The following is a 20,547-nucleotide window of genomic DNA, read 5'->3' as shown; positions in this document are numbered from 1 at the left end:
ATCAGTTCCTATGACCATAATCAGACAAAAATGAGACATGGTATGATACGGTGTAGTACGTAAGAGACTGACTGACTGACCTTTTTGGGTTTGCCGTTCTTGCGCAGCAGCTTGGCGCAGCAGAGGCCGCGCGTGTCGGGCAGCGGCGCGGGCGCGCGGCGCGGCCAGCACAGCCGGCGCGGGCTCGCCGCCCCCGCCGCCTCGCTCCGCACCTCCTCCTTATCTTCACACATCCCCCCACCTACGCTACCCACGAAAAATCACAACCACCCAGATATCGATGCTTTATGAGAACCCCTGGCATTGTTTTCGACTATAAAACTACGGACGCTCTTCGATAAACACTATCTTGTAATATATTACGGAAAATAGAGGCGATTTGGCGAACCGTTTCGTGCTCTACCTATGTTAAGCGTCGGCTTCAAAATAAACTATCGCGACTGAGACATTAAGTTCGACAATTTTGTACTATATTTTATTTATAAAATGACTATATCAGATCGAGATACTAAGGTTAGTCTACGAATAGCTGTAGAAGCGTAACGTCCGACTTAGCATCTGAAACAAACGAGATTCGCAACATTAGTTTGAGCTATTTAGTTTAAAAGGCCGTGTTATTCTAGTGAAGTAAGTTAAGAGTTTGTAGCAAGCCTTAACTGCAAAGTGGGCTCTACGGAACTTAGTCAAATTTACATGTAATTTGTATCCGCAGGTACTCGGGATTTGTCTGTAAGTAAAAATGTTGTGGCTGTGGCTGATGAATATTAAACAACACGACTAATGAATGCGCAAACTTACTCTACATTACAGCAAGCTCATTGAATTCTTCGCCAAACTCCGCGTCACTCATTAAAATTCTTGCCGGGTGTTTAAATAAGGGTGAATTACTGTATAACGGCGGAGGTAACATCAGAGTATTATTGTTTCATCTATATTTAGCGAATCCCTAAATATTAAAATGAGACCTCGTTTCAGTTTTATAAATTTTACGCGGGTGGTTTTGCTGCTTAAGTGCCTATACTCGAGTCCAAAATTAGGTGAACTAGATTGACAGCTGAAAATAATTATTACCAGACATAGCAAAAACAATAGGCATAAGAATACAAATATGTCGATAAACCAATAGGTTTAAATGTTGTATGTCGATATCGATACAAATATGTCGATATAACCTTGTGCAGACGCAGAATGAAAATGTTTATCATTTTGAGCTTTATTTCCACAGCTTTAGGCCTAAAAACGACGAACCTATTCATTGTGCGACTACACCTAACAGCAATCTAATTGTATTTTATCAGGTACCTATTCGTAGTCATACCTCTCGCACATTTTGCAGGTGGTAGGACCTTGTGCAAGGTCCGCCCGGATTGCTACCACCATCTTGCTCGCTAATCCTGCCGTGAAGCAGCAGTGCTTGCACTGTTGTGTTTCGGCGTGGAGAGCAAGACAGCCGGTGAAATTACTGGCACTTGAGATATCCCAACTTAGGCCTCTAGGTTGGCAACGCATCTGCAATCCCCATGGTGTTGAAGATGTATATGGGCGGTGGTGATCTCTTACCATCAGGAGACCCATTTTTACGTCGATCTAACATTCTTAAGCTCAACGACCTATTGATGCCTTCTCCAAAAAGTAATAAAAGTATTAAGGAGTAGATCCGCTGTCCGGATGTCGCACTTCGCTCCCAAAGTTTACACCGCAGAGCTGGATTCATTCCAACAGCCAATATCCCATTCTGTTTGTCTTCCGAGGCAATAAAATGACTTTTATGCTAATCATACGGATTCTATACATTTTTGATGAGACAGTCCCCGACGCATTCGCAGCGTTTAATTATTGTAATTTCTATCAAACTTTCGTATTTTCAAATTTACGGGCTGTTTCCACGTGGAAGAGTAGGTATCTAAGACATCTGCGTTGATTGAGGGGTTGATTTGAAATAAAGTCTTGGCCCTCTCGAAGCCTTCATCAAAGATATCTTTTATCTTATCAAATGATTTCCTAAGATTAAAGCCAGCCAAGCGTAGGTCAACAAAAAGCTTCCTACTCAATTCAAGGATATAAATAATAAACTGAGCAAATTTGAAAATAGTATCTGAATTATACTGTGGAGGCGTGATTATTTAAACCTATTGGTTTATCGAAGATTTTCTGAAGCTGATTATTTTATGTAAGTATACTTGTATGTAACTAACTGTTGCAAAGTCGGAACTTCGTCAGCAAAGAATTATTTGTTTACTGCGCGCTCGCGGAAACTAACTCTAAGTACCTACTCTAACCTATGCTATTTTTGAGATAAATATCACTCTACTTTTTTCCCAGGGTCTCAAACGATTCCCACGACAAATTTGATCACGATCAGTTGGGTAGGTGTAGGTACTTATAAAATGCGTAACAAACAAACATTTAAGTAACATGGGTACTCACTTTCACATTGACGTGTTAGGTACTTAGTGAAATAACGTAGTTTTTTTTTAAATGGATTTTACATTCTGTTCACAAACAGACATATTCACAAAATCACACATATTCTTATTATTCATACATAATATTCTTACATCGCTACAAAATAAATACGCACACAAAGTATACGCTAGAATTTGTTGATATAAAGGCGAGTGGGGAAGTTTTTTTTTTCATCATGCCTCGTGTCGGCGCCAACAGCGTATAAACTGCTTTTTATTATAAAATCAAGTGCGTTTCAGACTAAGCGATAGAGTATACCTACTTGTGTGGAACCGTGAGGAAAATCTAAAAGTAAATTAAGCGCGCTTTGTTTTTGAACACCACACTCTATTCAATTAAAATATTTAGAATGGTTTCTCTCTTCACGTGTGATGAGTTTTTGTTTTCGTAGTGTCTAAATAGATAATTTTGATGCAGGTTTAGGGGCTGTTTCACCATCCATTGATTAGCGTTAACCGACGGTTAAATGTGATGCCGTCTCCGTCTATTCGAACAAAACAAATAGAGACGGCATCACACCTAACCGCCAGTTAACACTAATCAATGGATGGTGAAACAGCCCCTTAATCTTTTACAGAAATGCAACTCACTTAAATAAAAAAAATGATAATTAAATTGTGTGCTTATTTTCGGTAGGTAAAAATGTCTTTTCGTATCCTGTAGGGCTACTATGAAATTCGAAAATCGAAGTTCGTATCGTACCGTCCCTCTCACTCTCGTATTAAATAACATAAGCGTCGGCGGGACGGTACGATACGAACTTCGATTTTCGAATTTCGTAGTAGCCCTGCTGTAATTGCTTCCACAGACAACACCCTCTAGTGGTTTGTGCGTGATTGGTGGACGTGGTAAATACTTTGCAACAAAAGCAAAAGTTTACAGTCTTAACTTTAAACTCTTCTGAAGTCGAACTTGAATGATGGTTTGAACAACTGACAGGTCTTACCTCCCAAAGTTTTTACCCGAAGCGTTATAATACTTTTACAATTTATCTACGTTTCAAGACTTCCACAGGATTGATTTATTTTAATTTACGTTTGAATATTGACGCCGGCTGAAATCTAATTTGTATTTTTCTACGCGATTGCAGCATATAACAAGAAAAACTTTGCTGTTATATTCATTCTAGAGATAAATAACATAATGCTAGCGCCAATACATCTTGATTACCTATGTGTATCTAGCTAGTGTATCATAATCATGGTTTCAAACCCGTAGGACGAAAATTACCTAACTGTTAAAGGGGGATATACCGGTGTCTGAAACCCGGGCTTAAATTTGGTGTCAATAATACCGGTAATAAACCAAACAGGTATAATATACCGGTTCTGGGCCCTGATCATATTAAATAGTTATTTGTGTCACAAGGGGGCAAAATGGTGTGTGTACGACATTGAATCCAAAATGTAGCGAAGGATTCTACAATAGAATCCTGAGCGTAATGAGGCATTCAAGTGTTAACGCCCAAGATGAAAATAATTTTGCTCCTGTGGCTCATACAACTTTTCACACCGAGCATTAAGAAACTTGAAAAAAAAACTAAATATTATTAAAAAACAACCAGCATAGAAAATGGCGTGGCTTTACAATTATCAACTTCAAAAAATGCCATTTGCAATAAAACACTTAGAAAAGCCTTGAACAGAAAAGTTGCACTTTGCTCTCTCCCATCAGGGAGGAAAAGTTACTTTTCTGAAGGAGATGTGTGAAAAAATAATTGTGCCGTAGGTATCTAATTTAATTTTTTTACCAAAATAATAAAAAAATATGTCAATCTGGCGGTATACGAGTATAAGACAGGGCTGCACCTTGTCATCATATGATAGAATAATAAGGCAGGTACCTTTTTTAATCAAATTTTATATTTGCTAAATTATTTACATGCTACATAATATAATATAACAGAAAGAGCTCCAAAATAAAACAAAACAAGAAATTAATAAGGTGAAACTTTAATAAGTATAACAAACATCATGCCTAACAGACAATATGCCATCAAATTCTCCTACATCTTACCAAAGCAAGCCGGTCGCGTATTACTCTTCTCAACAACTGTAATCCACGCACCGAAATTTGTCGGAAAATTTCACCGACAAAAAGTTTCGAAAGTTTATCGAAGCGCGAAAATCGTACCCGGCAATGGCGACAGAATCTTTCGCGCCGAGCGCCGCGGCCGCTCTGCCGCGCCGGCCGCCCGGCCCGGTCTTATAACAACCTGCGCTACCGCCGAACTCACCCCTCCCACCGACTACCCCTACGAAGTACTACGAGATACGTAGCCCGTAGAACCATCGACGGATCGGCTATAAAGATCTTATGCAAGATTACTGCAGACATCCGTGGAGATGCATTTTAAATCCACCGAAATTAATGGTTTTGCAAACGAAGCCCTCCCGCAATACGCTTAGCGCTTTAACGTATCGCTTTGAAGAAAGTCCTGACATGTCGTTATAGGGATTATGAAATTGTATCTCGCTTAGACATGTCAGATCTGTGTCGACGTATAATACCTAATCTTTGTGAAGCAAAATTTTCCTTTTACATACAAAGTACCTACATAATAATGGCGGAAATATTCCAGTGACTGGAAGTTTCGTATAGGGATCGGAAAACTTATTATCCTTAATAAGGATAAAGATAAAAGGAAAATATCTCGATTTTCTCTAGAAACTCCTGTTCTATGTACATCTCCGATAGCAACAAAACTGACAACTGACTAATTAGTTATTTCAAAGGTAGGGCGGGAAACCAAAATGTTAGACGTTAATTAAATTCTGGTGCTTAACGACTGGAAAGTATAAGTACCTCCCTAAATTTCCACGTGATGCCATGCTTAGAATGTACAATTAACCACCTACTCGTATCCATTAAGTAAATAAGTTAGTACATTACATTTAAGATTGGTATATTTATTTCTACTGTTTTATCCCTCAAGGCCTATATGCTGCGGACAAGCGGACATTTTAGCCACGGAAGCCTATAAAAAAATATAATGATGACCACTGTAACTGGAAAATATGGCTCTGTCCATTGCAGGACAATTTTGCCAGTGTCTAGTAGGTTTTGCCGTTGTACGGTATAAAAATTCTAGAAAACGAAATGTATGACAGGTAATAGACTCATATAACTTGTGAGTGAAAATAGGCTTTGACGTTTTAAACGCTACAAATGACTTTTCACTTCTCATGCTCGTAAAGTTTGTTTATGCTGGATCTAGGCAATGAATTTTTATGCTCTAGTGCATAAAGTAAAATCTTCGTCTAAGACCAAGGCAATCAGGCCACAGCAAACAGCCACAAACAAAAAAGTTTCTGTATATTTTTTAATCATTTTAATCTGTATAAAAATCATTCAAATAAATCAAGAAAACTAAATAATTATAATTATTTAGCAATGCATGAAAAATAAAAGGTACCGCAAGTAAGTGAACAATGTTTCCACTGTTGTTATTTCATCTCCTCGCAATCGAAGTGAAAAGCAGAGTGTAAAACTCGAGCATTAAACCCATTTGCCCCTCGTCGTACATGAACGTTTCAGGTAAAATCGCTTTATGCTCGTGTTGTACAATCTACTATTAAACTTTAGGGTGGTAAAGGAATTACTTGGTCGACTATACCTAAGATAATCTATGAACGGCCATGAACTCCTAGACGCGCCTGTCCTGTGGTCACTTGACTCCAGAAATAGATGTGTGGATTTATACAAATGGATATGTTTAAGAAAGACTAGTTGTTTTAAAAGCAAAGGTAATGAAAACTATTTAATCGTATGTCGGCGGCTATCCCGGTCCTATAAATGAGGTTTTCTGCTCTGAGAATTGAGCGTAAGATGCGACAAGAGCGTCAACACAGCATTGCACACAAAAGACCATCCCGACGTCTACAAGACCATGGTGGCACCGTCTGGTTTCTAGAATTGCGTCGTACCTCAACAACACCCCGCATTGTACGAATGCTGCTGTGCTGCTGAAATCGATACAATTGTTTATTGAAAGCTCGACAGACATACGCCATGGTTAAACGACCATTCAACGTTGATCTTATGCCTCACCGCCCTGTCAGACATGCGACTTTATTGGAAGTGATGCTTAGAACCAAAACAGCGATCATCAGATTAAGAAGGTAAAGCATCATCGACATCATTGCGTTGATCAAGGCATCAACACCAACACATGAAGTACTCAAGTAATCAGGAGTTACTTTGCGGAGGTCCATAACAATGAACTAAAAACGATTACTTTGCTTTCCCGCGACCATTTGGTAGCTACGTGTATGCAACTAAGCGCCCAACGCAACATTGCTTTCCTTGGATGTGAATAGTTTGTTTAATAACGTACCATACAATGAAACATTAGATTTTTTTTTATTACAATTCATTTAAAAAGGAAGCGTTTGAGTTCGCGAATTAATAGATTTAGTAACTACCTAACTTAATGCATGAAGCAGAATTATTTCCAGTTTGATGGACAGAATTATCTACTGAGCAAATAAATAATACGGCTTGCCTATGGGATATTTTTGAGAGAACAGAGATGGAATTTTTGTTTACGGCTTCGTGGGCGAAGGAAGGAACCATGTACTTACAAAGGCTTATGAGGATATATACAATTGTGTAATATATATGTCCTCTAAATATCAACAAAAATACTAACATAAAAATTTGTACCTTTGTCCTCTGTTCTGTTTGTCCTAAAAATTACATAAACCACTTCCCTATCCGCGTCAAAGTGTGTGAACAAAAAAAAGAAAGTATGAACGCACTCACCTTAAGCCCTCACACGTCTCCCTCACGCGGTATCACACGTCGCCATCGCACTCCCGAGCCCGGCACAGCACCGTGTCAACACCGACCGAACACATACAACCAGTCCACGAATTTTAAATCACAGTATTGTTTGTTTACATGAATTTGTACTGAATAAGATATAATAACAGCATGTTGTGCTAGGGCGGGCTCGCAGCGCCGACTAGCGGTGGGCGCGCGAAGCGTCGCAGGGCGGGGGACCGAAGGGCGCCGGCTGCTCGCATCCCTCTTCTCCCTCACACACTACACCTCAATTGACATTACACTCAGTCCCGTTACGCAAAAACGGGGCTTTTATCAATGACATAGGAGATATAATACTAATAGTCTAATAGTAGGCGCGGAGCCCGTCGCCGGGGAGACCGTGCAAGGCTGCGCGCGGTGGCCTTGAGCGCCTGATGTTTTCATCCCGTGAGCGTAATAAACCGTTTAGAGAGGGGACAAGTGACTTTCGCTGAAGGATTTATGGAGGAATCTCTAGAATTAATTCGGGCCGATTGTTGTCCCGCGCTGTCGAGTCAAGGGGTGACGTTGGCAGGTTCGGAAGATTATTTACATAATTTTAATAACTAACGCGAGGCGAGATATGCATACAAACAACTTGATGTATCTTCTGTTTGTTATAAAATGAGAGTGCAATAAAGTTAAGTGGATCCGTACCTAGAATATCTACTAAATATTTATTGTTCTCAACCATATAGTGTCAATATTGGTGTAGGTATATCGATTGTAACTCCTATCAGCCTGTCTATGACAAGACAACGCTACAGCTAGGGAAACGGAGACCCACGTCAATTTCACAGTGTTTTTAGTTAGGGTCCCGAAGCTTCTATACACTAACCTGTTCTGTCTGAATCAACCAGACCTGATGACGTTATATATACTACAAACTACATCTACTCTTATCGAGCCATTAACTCTTTAGGTAGCTTTAGGTAAATGGAAATGGAGTTATCTGCAACTATGGCTCGTTTAGGATGCTAAATAATAATACCTAAAAATCGCGAGATAATTTACAATTTAAACTTAGTACAGTTTTATCGCGCGCCAGCGGGAACTATACAATTTTTATTTTTATTTTCCTGAGTTGGAACCTATTCTAGATCCTTCTCTGGGTCTCTAACTATATTCATACCAAATAGCTGTTGCCCGAGACTTCGTCTTCGAAGAATTCGTTTATCGCGCCTCCCCGAGAACTATACAATTTTTGGGATAAATATCTCCATATCGAATTTCATCTTAATCGTTTGATTACTTTAAGCGAGAAAACGTAACAAACAATCACACTCACTTTCGCATTTATAATATTAGCAGGGATGAAAAAATCGATTCGGCTAAAAAGTTCATTATAATAACGTTTCTTTCAATGAACAGAGCCATCTGTCGTATTTAACGGAAATCAATAAAAACACTATATCTAAAGCGAACCTATATCTATGGATGGATAGTATGGTATGGATGGATATGGATGGGATAGTAGGTAGGTACAAGTATATATATTAATATTATTCGTCATACAAGCGCTTAGAATTGTATGTACCAATACGTGACCAATACAATGGAAAAAGATCTTAATGAGCGTGGCAAAAATCGGAACTAACGTGGCTATGTTGCAAAACTTGCAAACCTTCACTTCAGTTCAGCAGGGCTACTACGAAACCCGAACTCGAAGTGCGTGCCGTGCGGTCCCTCTGACACTTATACTATTTAATACGAGGGCGAGAGGGACGGTACGATACGAACTTCGAGTTTCGAGTTTCGGAGTAGGCCTTCAGTTCAGTAGGTCCATCCCTCACTCTCGTATTAAATAACAAGCGTCAGCGGGACGGCAACAACGAAGTTCGAATTTTGCACTTCGTAGTACGAGTACTTTACTTACAGGGCCTGAATGTATGTATATGTATCTTTTGTTCGTCGTTTTTAATTTGTATTTTGAGATTCATCATCATCATCATCAACCCAGCTTATGTATACGTCCAACTTAAACTCCAATTCAATAGAATCTGACAATCCTGTAGACACTTCCAGCGTACTAATATAAACACCGGGCTGCCTAAGGCTTTGTGATGTGACTATTATTCTTTTTCGATTCCTTTTATAATTGCAACAACAGGGACATATATAATCAAGTGTGCCCACGATAGGGTGTCTTAAATATGTAGAAAATTGACAGATTCTATTGAATTGTACTTTAGATTAAAGTACTAATAATATTAAGTTAATAATGATAACTAAATAATAATATAAAGCACCCTCGTGCAAACACCACCCACTTTCGTTAAGATAAATATATCTTCTTACTAGTGTATACCCGCGGCTTCGCACACATAAATAATTAGATCCAGCAGCTGAATTGAAATTATGGGATTTTTAAAAATTCCCGTATATTAAATCGTGGCTTTCTTGACGTTACATTAAAAACAATCATGTCAATCAAAATTATAATTTAGGCACTATTGCATAAGGTTTTAACCTGTAATGACAGTTGCTCGTGTCGTGTATGATATAAATAAATGACAAATTTCATGAATCTAAGCCCAGCGGTTGTTGTTTCGAGGTTTTATCCCTATCCTGTGGGAATATCGGAATAAAAAGTTGCCTCAGTTTTATTCCAGATGTCCAGCACCTACATACCAGATTTCATTCAAATCCGTCCAGCCGTTTCAGCATGAAGGAGTAACAAACATACTCACTCACTCGCAAACTCACAAACTTTCGCATTTATAATATTAGTAGGATTAGTGTGCCAATAGGCACGCTGTACCTGTTTCTACTAGTACAATAGTCTATTACTAATTATTTTGGTAGGAGGTTTTATGGCGTTTTATGAAAAAGGAGACAAACGAGCGAGCGCGTTACTGATGTTGCCTAAGTAAGTGATCATCGCCACCCAAAACATCCGTAGTTTCCCTTAAGCGCCCAGTCGTTCTTGCCTAAGTAAGTGATCACCGCCACCCAAAACACCCGTAGTTTCCCTTAAGCGCCCAGTCGTTCTTTCCTAAGTAAGTTATCACCGCCACCCAAAACATCCGTAGTTTCCCTTAAGCGCCCAGTCGTTCTTGCCCAGATAACGTCAAAATCCCGTATGTAAATGCACATATTCAGTCGATGAAACTGAATCATGTACCTGGGTGCATTGTATTTATGTATGCTTCACCAAAACAGATAAATTTCATTAATTGATCGGTTCAGTTTACCGAAAACTTTATTTTCTTCGTTTTATAGCATTTAAATAATTTCAAGTAAAAGCTTTTTTTTTTATTTTTATGCTGCAAAAGAAATCACCGTGGAATTGATTGTGAACATAATTGTGCTTAGGTATTGATTGTTCACAACTCTAACTTCAAAAATCATAAAATAAAGAAAGGGAAATATAGCGCAGTTTTTGTGCAAAATGAACCGCAATAATTGTGGTAAACAAACTTTCCGATTAGATATGTATGCCAGCCAGCACGCAATCATCAATATAAATGTTAGGTATCGTTAGTTGATTTGATAATGTTAGTTGATCAGGATCACTTTGCAGTCCGTCTGTCTGTTTGTCAATACCCTTTTTTCTCAAGAAAGCGTGGAGGTATCAAGCTGAAATTTATATCAAATACTCTAGACCTATTGTCCCTTGGAGCTGTGAAAAAATCAAACATCTAAGCCAACGCAATTCACGCAGATACAGCCGTTTATGCTGCTTATTTACGACACTCGCAAGGGAATCAAACCCTACAGGGAACTTCCCGTGAACTCAGAATCTTGAAATTTGATACGAAGCATCGTCTTATATAGCATAGATAAAGGAAAAACTGCCAAAAGCATAAATTTTTAGTTAAGTACATCATTTAATAAAAATATTTGTACGGAACCCTCGGTGCGCGAGTCCGACTCGCACTTGGCCGGTTTTTTATATTATGTCAAATTACTATTCAGTGTTCAAAGCATTTAAAATTAATTTATCGATAACTTTTTAAATATGGCTCTAATCTAATGCCACTTAAGCGGAGTTCAAAAAGTTGGACATACTTACACTAACACCAGTTAGAAACACCATGAAACACTATTCGCTAAACATTGGCCATTGGCTGTATACAATACATCTAAATATTTTCATAATAATAAATAGGATATGGCCAATTCCCGAGTTGTCCAATACCTCATTGTTTGGATAATTTCTATGACCATGGAACTTTTTCCAGCCAGTGGTTTTGTAATTTGTATGGCAATTATTTAATGAACATGGTCCAACTTGTTGAAATCCACCCTTTACCATCATTAAAACAATGTATATCAATGAACTACAAATTGGACAAAATGCAGCTGTTAATATGTATAAGAACCTACGAACAAATAATAAGTCAGGAAGCGTACCTAACTCATAACAAATTTCACTCAAAAAGTGGCCATACCTAGAACCAAAACGACTTATGATTGAAATACGAATCAATTTCGAGGTTGCAAATAGACGTGCTTGTTGAATGGTTAAAATTCAGAAAGAATGCAGGGATTGGTTGGCTCGCGTAATGCAATGTCAGATGCACAAATTACGATCACTTTCGTATAATTATCTAACGCTAAGATCTAACGTTTCAATGGCGTGTCATATATTGACAATGACAGCTTGTTTTTTAAGCGACGGAAAAGGAGGAGGTTATCAATAAAATAAAATAAATAAATAAATATTTGTTTATATTTGGTTGTATTTTTTTGGTTGTTACCTCAGAACTCCATCATTTATGAACCGAATTAAAAAAACCGGCCAAGAGCGTGTCGGACACGCCCAAAATAGGGTTCCGTAGCCATTACGAAAAAATTAAGTAATATTTTTCTAAGGATTTCGTATTTTATACGGAATCTTCCTAGTTTATAGGTATATTTTATACCTTAGGCTGCTATTTAAGGCTACTAATAATTCTCAAGCAAACTTAGCCGTTATAGTTTTCCTTGAAAGTTTGATATACTTACTTACTACCATCCTGAAATTTTTCAAATTTTTCCACCCACCGGTTTAGATTTGAGGGGGGGACGCTCGATTTTAATGAAAATTTGCACTTTATTTGAATATTTTGCAAAAAAATCAATGAATCGAAAAATCGTCTTAGCAAACCCCTAATGGTTTTAAAAGACCTATCCAACGATACCCCACACTATAGGGATGGATAAGGAAAAAAAAATCACCCCCACTTTACGTCTATGGGAGGTACCCTAAAAAAAATTTTTTTTAGTTTTTTATTGTACCATTTTGTCGGCATAGTTTGTACCATTACTTATTCTGTGGCATAGTTAACATATAATATTCTTGCAAATTTACAGCTTTCTAACATTGATAGTCCCTGAACAAAGCCGCGGACGGACGGACAGACAGACATGGCGAAACTATAAGGGTTCCGTTTTTGCCATTTTGGCTCCGGAACCCTAAAAAAATGTTTGTATAGGAATACCTCTAATTAGGTCCCATAGGCACGAAATCAGGATCTATGATGATGAATTCAAGAATTGAGGGACATGATTTATCAATATGGGTTGGCTATTAGATACCTATGAAATCTTATGGTGGAACTATGCACTATGGTAATTTGGATATATTTAGTAGTAACTCGTGCATTTGCTCTTGAATATCATCATTTGGTGAAGTGGAACTAATGATAAAGAAAAGTGATGACCACAGTTGACCACCTGTACTACTCAATAACAAGTATTTCACGGGTTTAATTTCACTTATTTTAACACAGTTGCTAAGCAATTTATGCTCCTCGTAATGCATATGGTGAAATGGAACGGATGGTAAAGCACCAGGACTTTTGAATAATGAACGTCTCTGCATCGGAAAAAGCAATCTTTCGTAAAAGGTGATGAGCAGTTGGCATTAAACTATTGTACCTTATATTATTCACACTAAAAATCGTGAAAAAAAACAAAAATCAACAAAAAACTTTCACTAATGGTGGTTTATTTGAGTTTAGCTGTCGGAAAATATAAAGACTGTTTGTACCTATTGTTTGGGCGATACAGGAAAGAAGAAAGTATGAAGAGGGGTGAGCAAAACTGATTTACATTATGTGAGCCATAGACCACAGACTTGATTTTGCATAAATACTGACCATCTCCAACTGTTAATGTATTTAAACATTTTTAAATATAAATCTATTTTTATGACTACTTATTAGTGGAAAGTGATCCCTGGACATTTTAATTTTGCATTGTTCCTGGACCACTTCATAACACACGTTGGCATGATAATTTAGAGCCGTTTACAATCAAAAGTGCGAAAATTTGACGTGAGCTCACTAAACTTGCAAAATAAATGTCAGTCAAAATTAAATAACGCGCATGCGCACTTTAGCGCAGGACACACTTAGGACACGGTATGTATGCTTATAGCGCAGTTACAACTCCTGACTTATTATTTGTTCGTAGATAAGAACAGTCTATTAAAAAAATCATATATTATAATCCCCATAAATGTTTAAGAAATTCAAAAACATATGAAATCAGAAAATAACTATTAAATTAATTAAATTAATCAGTACTGAAAACATAATTTAATTAAATTATATACACTTTTATACAAAATATAACTTGGAATAGGTAAAAAATTGCAACAATAAGTACAATAGCACTTGGAAGCTACACTCACAAATTTTGTATGAATAGGTGGTACACAGATGTATTGTACTTCAAACTATTATATGTATTTAAAAATATGTCAATTATTATGATAAATTGTTAACATTGTGACAGATGCAGAATAATGCATTAAGTGAAGAAAATATGAATGTCTGCAGAAATGCTGAACAGGTTGAAAATACTTGTTAGGTAATTTTTATCAGAGCATGAAGGAAGATCTTATTCTTTACGTATGATGCAAAATTATCACATATATTCAACTTAATTTTAATAGTTTGCCAAGCCTACAAAACTAGCAGACATTTTCTAATCTTTTTGCATTTTACCACCATTTACTATTTTTATAAATTTAAAACATCTTTTTTGTTGAGATAATTCTTGATCTGTTGCATGACACATGGATTAGCCAATAAGCATGGCTTCCAGCTTCCCGGAGCTGTGCAGAGCCTTCACGTCCGACCCGCCTCCTACACAGTTGCCGTTGATGAAAACTTGGGGCACCTGGAAAAGGGAATAAATCATTAATGCCAGTTTTGATCAAAACTCATATACAGCAGGACTTTTCATTTCCATTAACTTTGTTTCAGGGCCATTACATTCCACCTGTAATGTAACTGCTAATTGAAGTTTTGAACTTCAGTTTTGGGTTGAGATTTTTAATAATTCAGAATGTGCTGCTATTCTATGGTTGCTCTATAATAGCACATTTCATGTCACTGGATGAAACTATGTGATAGCACAAAAAATACATACAATGTTTGTTTTAAAAATTATAAGGTTAAAGCTAATCTTAGCACAGTTATTTTTTGACACTATTGCACAATGTTACATAATCTACTTATAACTTATAAATCTACCACAACTCACAACAAATGATTAATAGGGAAAATACAGGACAATTTATATAAAAGAACCATGTCTTGTCTAAATGAACTGAACCATTGAGTGTTTGCATTCGATTTCACAATGTAACTCTTCCTATTGACTTATTTAAAAGTTCCTAAACAGAACTACTCATGACTTGGGAAGCAGTTTAAATGTAAATGTGCAATTTTATTTTGGTAAAGTTCTGATTCTGACTCACCGTTCTGAATCCGGTCAAAGCAGCCAGGTTTGTCTGGATTTCAGAGCCATCATCGCGCTGATCCAGCTCATACACCTTGAATGGTTGCTTAACTGCCTGGAACACCTGAAATTTATCAATTTTTTTTTTTATTAGTTCACATACACTGCAATAGGCTACAATTTGTGGCACACTTTGTACTGCATAAAATTGATAAAAAAATAAAACTGAACGGAATGACTCACAAAATTTTAAAGGAATGACTCGCAATTTTATTAAACTGGATAAAAAAATAATAGGTACGTAATAAAAATACTTACTTCCTTTGCCATCGTACAATATGGACAGTATGACTTGGAAAAAACCACTACTTTTTCCTGTGCAATTGCATCTTTGATGAATTGTTGAATTTCTGCAGAACTCGCCATTTTTGAAGTGCGGATAATTTTGCTTGCTTGGGATCCCATTAATTTTTTTTTCGCTGCCTGTCACTGTCAACGTCAACACAGCCCGGCCAGCTACGTTCCGAATTGGGACTTATAATCTTATCAAGAAACACAATGGTGATGATATTTATAGCTTTGAGATAAAATTATTTGTACCATAATATATTGATAACAATAATTTAAAACAACATAATGTTGTCTTAATGTTTTGTTTGATCATGACCACTTAAGCCTCACTTGCACTTCACTGCACGTGCATTTTGATCACGTGTGAAACCGCTTTATAGTTAAAATTCTAAAGCTCTCCGGTCACACATGTTTTAGAAAAAATTATCTGGTATCATTTTTGAGACTGACAAAATTGTGGGTGACACTATTTACCGGCACGTATAATACCGACATGGAAATACCGACCTGATATTTCGTATACACGCCCATACAAACTGGCATAGACTTTTAATACACTACGTTTACTCTAGGTTACTCTTTCTACGCAAACTGGTGTCAAACTAACAAGAGTTTCTATATCAATAATCAGAACCAGAATCAGGCCGGTATTACCATGTTGATATTGTTCGGCCGGGAAATAGTGTCCCCCAAAATTGTCATATTGTCATTCTAGCATTCTACTTTCTACTCATTCTAGCTTGATTGATGCTTGACTTTGGCGGTCTGCAGAATCAACCGCCACCGCCATCAAGGGGATTTATTTAATAATAGACAAAGTCAAAGTCAAAATATCTATATTCAATTTAGACTATAACAAGCACTTATGAGTGTCATAAAAAAATCTACCACCGGATCGGAAAAACCTCTGTTGAGAAGAATCCGGCAAGAAACTCAACGAGGTATTTTTTAAACAGATTTACAATATTATTAAATGATATCTATACATCACAACTATTTAACACAACTTTATTTTTAACACAGTAAGTTCGCTATTTCAAGGGATCACTTATGCGGATCGGAATTATTTCCAAATAAGTATCCCTGTCGATATAATCATTTACTTTATAATAGGCCTTATAATAATAATATGTCTTCTTTCTCTGAATTTTGTATCCGTTTCATTTGTAATATTTTTCGGAATTTTATTATAAAAACGTATGTAATTTCCCAGAAACGACTTTTTGGTTTTAGCCAGTCTGTAAGATAATTTTGATACTTCTGCTATAAAAAATAAATAAATTATTTTGTTGTTTAATTCAACCTCCTACCACCATCCTCATCCTCTTACCATCCTCAAAATGCAAATACTTATAATATTATGTTAGAAGATATATATTCAATGCCAATCTGGTCAAAATGGTCCAAAAATTGATGCGTCTGGACTGTACGTAAATGGGCACTGAAAAAGATCATAAAATTTACCAAGGGACTCCTATAAAGTGCATCATCAACTTTCACATATTACCTACTACCAACATGAATTTTGATGCAGCTTGAAGAGTCCCAAGTATAATTTAATATCTGGAAAATTTAAATAATATCTAAGTATCAACATCGTTTAATCAGTGTACAGCAAGTGTTGTCAGCCTCATTTTTAGGGTTCCGTAGTCAACTAGGAACCCTTATAGTTTCGCCATGTCTGTCCGTCTGTCTGTCTGTCCGCGGGTAAGCTCAGAGACCGTTAGTACTAGAAAGCTGTAATTTGACATGAATATACATATCAGTCACGCCGACAAAGTGGTATAGGTAATAAAAAAAAAAATTTAGGGTACCTCCCATAAAGGTGATTGTTTTTTCTCGACTAACCCCATATTGTGGCGTATCGTTGGATAGGTATTTTAAAACCATTGGAAGGTTGCTCAGACCACTTTTCTATTTAGTGATATGTTTGCGAAATATTCAACTTTAAAGTGCAAATTTTCATTGAAATGAAGGGTCCCCCCCCTCTAAAAACTGTTGGGTGGAAAATTTGTTAAAATTTGGAGTGGTAGTAAATATATCAAATTTACAAGGACAATTATAGCGGCTAAGATTGCTTGAGAATTATTAGTAGTTTAAGAGTAAATAGCAGCCTAAGGTATAAAATATACCTAAACTGGAAGGATTCAGTACACAATACGAAATCCTTAGAAAAATATTATTTTACTTTTTCATAATGGCTACGGAACCCTATCCTGGGCGTGTACGACACACTCTTGGCCGGTTTTTTTTTTATTTGCCGCGGTTCTCGTGGACAGCAGCTTTCGCTGGCCAGAGTCTAATTTAACGCTTTTTATAACGTACAGTCACAGATATAGATATTCTGCGCGTACAGTCTTCGTAGAGTAGTTAATACCTACCTATAGTCGTAGTGCCACGAGAGTTGAAGTGAATGATTACACGCACAATTATTATTATTATTGACATTTACTCGTTCATTTCATTCATTCTCTTTTGTGCAATCAGTTCTTTTTGTAGCTGTGTGTGTAATATACCTTTAGTAAATATTTTAGGGGCAAAACCGAAACTTTTTACGGGAAAACGAGGTTTTCCTAATTATAGGTAGTAGGTACCTACGTAAGGTACGGTACGTCCATGGTAGATAGGATACCGACCGTCATGTACAAAATTGAGAAGGTTTCACAGTGGCGGGCGGGGTAGTTATACAGAATTCGAAATCCAAGATTAAAATAATGGGTATGTTAAATTGTCATTTCTAGGGCGCTGCAGGGCTACTACGAAACTCGAAACTCGAAGTTCGTGTCGTGCGGTCCCTCTGACACTTATACTATTTAATACGAGAGCGAGAGAGACGGTACGATACGAACTTCGAGCTTCATTTTTCGTAGTAGCCCTGCTGATGATGTCATTTTGTTGTTTAACAGAGGCAAGAGGAAGTGAAGCACAATGCAGATATTATCACTGTTGTTCAACTGGTGTTAAAATAAGTATTACCACAACAATAGCGGTAGTGTATTTATCAACACAGCCCTTGACTACATTTGTGATAGCCCTTAATCCTGTTCCTTACCAATTACTTAACATTATTATTTTGTTTGAATTATAAAATGAACGCGCATTACACCAATATTCCTGTGCTTACTTAATACCTACATTCGTTTATTGTATGTAGCTTTGTATGTCTGTTGAAATTACTTCTCATTGTTCTATAAAAGCATCTACCATGAATGATCATGCTATAGTATTTGAGAATCCTTTTGTGGACGACGAAACAAAATGTAATAAAACAAAGCACGTGATCATAATACAGGGTGTCCCAAAAAGGACGCAAGATTTGAAATTGATGAAAAACACATTTTTTTTTCGTTGTAATATATTTGTATATAAAATCTTGAAATACATAATTATTATTTTTTTTTATTCAAATTTTAAAAGAAGATGTGTTACACAACACAAGATACAATAATATGATAGGAAACAAAAATAAAACAACATAAATATACCTAACTATAAATGAAAAACACCATCTGGAGGCCCTCCTGCGGGCATAGACCCCAACACCTGGCGGCATTACTCTCTGCTCACAGTTAGAGAAATTCGCTGCACGGAGAGTAAGCGCCAAACTTCTTCTGAAATCTTTTAATCCTGAGGTCTCGTAAAACCCGGGACGACATGGCTTCCCATGAAGGCCTTCATTGACAGCGACCAGGGACCCCATGTCTCCACTGGCGAGCGCCGCAAACTCATATCCCTTTAAAAGAGAAGAGTTATTTGCGGCGCTTCGAGAATTGGGCTGGTCAGCTGCAGCCCCGGCTTGTGAGTGGGTTGCCTGAATGTGGGACTGCGCGCGAAAGTGATCGAACATTGCGTCCCACACCAGAGCCCTACCCAGCTTCCATGGCACCAGAGTAGCCCCGTCGGGCGCTTACCATCGCTCTGGCCATGCCAACGGGTTCAAGGATTGCGGGCACAGAGACGGTTGGCAAGCGCGCGGCGGACCAGGTCATTAATGGTGCCATGGGCGGAATAAGCGGACCAGCGCTTTGGGGCATGAGAGGCCATGACGTCCCAGCTCATCTACGTCCTTACCACAGGTGCAAGTGTGGGAGATACAAATTCTGCAACCAAGCCTTAAGGATATTGCTATCCTCAAGGTGCTTGGATCCAGGAACCGTACCTAACTAAATACCTTGAAATACATAAAATAGGGTTATTTGTGGAATAGTACGTCAGCAAATGTCCTCCTAGGCTTTGCTGGCACATACGCACTCTTTTCAAAAATTTTCTATGACCATTTTGCATAGATGCGGCTGAATTTCTCCAATGCAGCGTCGAATTTAAAGCATTGCCATTTGAACGGCTTGTTTTTGGACGACCAGTGGAATGAACATCATGAATTGATCCACTCTCCCTGAATTTCTGAATTTTGCAACCACTCTGCTCACAGTTGATGAAGTCAAGTCAATATTCCGACCATATTTTGCACGGAATTTTCGAACCGTACACACGCCAAACTTCTTTTGAAATATTGTTAAATAATAAAAACGCGTTGATCTTTCGTAAAACCCGCTATTTTTACAAACCCTAAACATTCAGCTGTCAAATAGTTTTTTTAAGGGTTGCCAGCAAACGGCAAATTTAAATCTTGCGTCCTTTTTGGGACATCCGATATATAGTCGTTATATTTATTTGAAAAATTGCAAATGTTAAAAGTGTTGTCACCAATCGATTTATTGATATCAATATCTTAACATGGATGATAAGAGTAGGTATTAGAAACGAAAATATTTATTACACTTAGGTAGTTCATGCCATACATCCGGTTTTAGAATAGGACAGTCCTCCTCCCGTGCATGTCGTAAAAGGCGACTGAGGACCTAATATGAGTGTGGGCAGCAGCGCGCTCTGTTGCCAACTACGAACTTCGGACTCGGTCATCACAAACGATACGAGTGCTACAAGCAGATACACATAATTGTCACTTTTTTCTATGTGAAAGTTACAATTACTTATGTCGATTTGTAGGACTTGTAACTTTTTTAACGCAGGGGACAGCTGCGATGTGGAAGGCAAAGGGAAACCACCACCCTATTTCCCCAATAAAATCGTCATGGACGTTCACTACCTACCTACTAAACGTCAACCAGTGACCACTCTGCCAACAGTGTAACGACTAAGAAGAATAACTAGGCATGATACGTGAGCGTGAGCATTGCACAGGCTATTGACTTTCTTTCCTATATATTTCCTATAAAATTAAGGAAA

At 37.6% G+C, this 20,547-nt stretch overlaps 2 protein-coding genes across 3 annotated transcripts in view; both read right to left on the bottom strand.

Annotated features, from left to right (window-relative positions):
- The window catches only part of LOC141441128 (uncharacterized), a 56,684-nt gene extending 48,919 nt beyond the window's left edge, over window positions 1-7,765 (bottom strand). Inside the window, exons 1-2 of one of the 2 annotated variants that reach the window (XM_074105806.1) lie at window positions 7,231-7,765; window positions 81-558 (exon numbers count right to left, since the gene is read on the bottom strand). In XM_074105806.1, coding sequence (XP_073961907.1) covers window positions 81-233 — 153 coding nt within the window. In that variant the 5' untranslated portion in view covers window positions 234-558; window positions 7,231-7,765. Of the gene's footprint in view, window positions 1-80; window positions 559-4,482; window positions 6,461-7,230 lie in introns of those variants that run through there. The other variant, XM_074105807.1, reaches the window with a different exon arrangement.
- Window positions 7,766-13,784: 6,019 nt separating this feature from the next.
- LOC141440776 (uncharacterized) lies at window positions 13,785-15,473 on the bottom strand. The gene is made up of 3 exons (XM_074105320.1): window positions 15,268-15,473; window positions 14,969-15,073; window positions 13,785-14,385 (listed from the first exon to the last, which is right to left on the bottom strand). Exons 1-3 carry the CDS (start codon window positions 15,412-15,414, stop codon window positions 14,287-14,289), a joined length of 351 nt encoding a protein of 116 aa, XP_073961421.1. The 5' UTR covers window positions 15,415-15,473; the 3' UTR covers window positions 13,785-14,286.
- Between the last annotated feature and the right edge of the window lie 5,074 nt (window positions 15,474-20,547).

The sequence above is a fragment of the Choristoneura fumiferana genome, chromosome 23, assembly GCF_025370935.1.
Source record: "Choristoneura fumiferana chromosome 23, NRCan_CFum_1, whole genome shotgun sequence".
NCBI lineage: Eukaryota > Metazoa > Arthropoda > Insecta > Lepidoptera > Tortricidae > Choristoneura > Choristoneura fumiferana.
This window is presented reverse-complemented; position numbering and strand designations above follow the sequence as displayed.

What these genes read in the sequence shown, in the direction of transcription:
- LOC141440776 (XM_074105320.1), bottom strand. Translation starts at nt 15,414, where the DNA reads ATGGGATCCCAAGCAAGCAAAATTATCCGCACTTCAAAAATGGCGAGT. An exon ending in ATTGTACGATGGCAAAGGAA is followed by an intron (nt 15,074 to 15,267) that starts GTAAGTATTTTT and finishes GATAAATTTCAG; the next exon opens with GTGTTCCAGGCAGTTAAGCA. An exon ending in CTTTGACCGGATTCAGAACG is followed by an intron (nt 14,386 to 14,968) that starts GTGAGTCAGAAT and finishes TCCCTTTTCCAG; the next exon opens with GTGCCCCAAGTTTTCATCAA.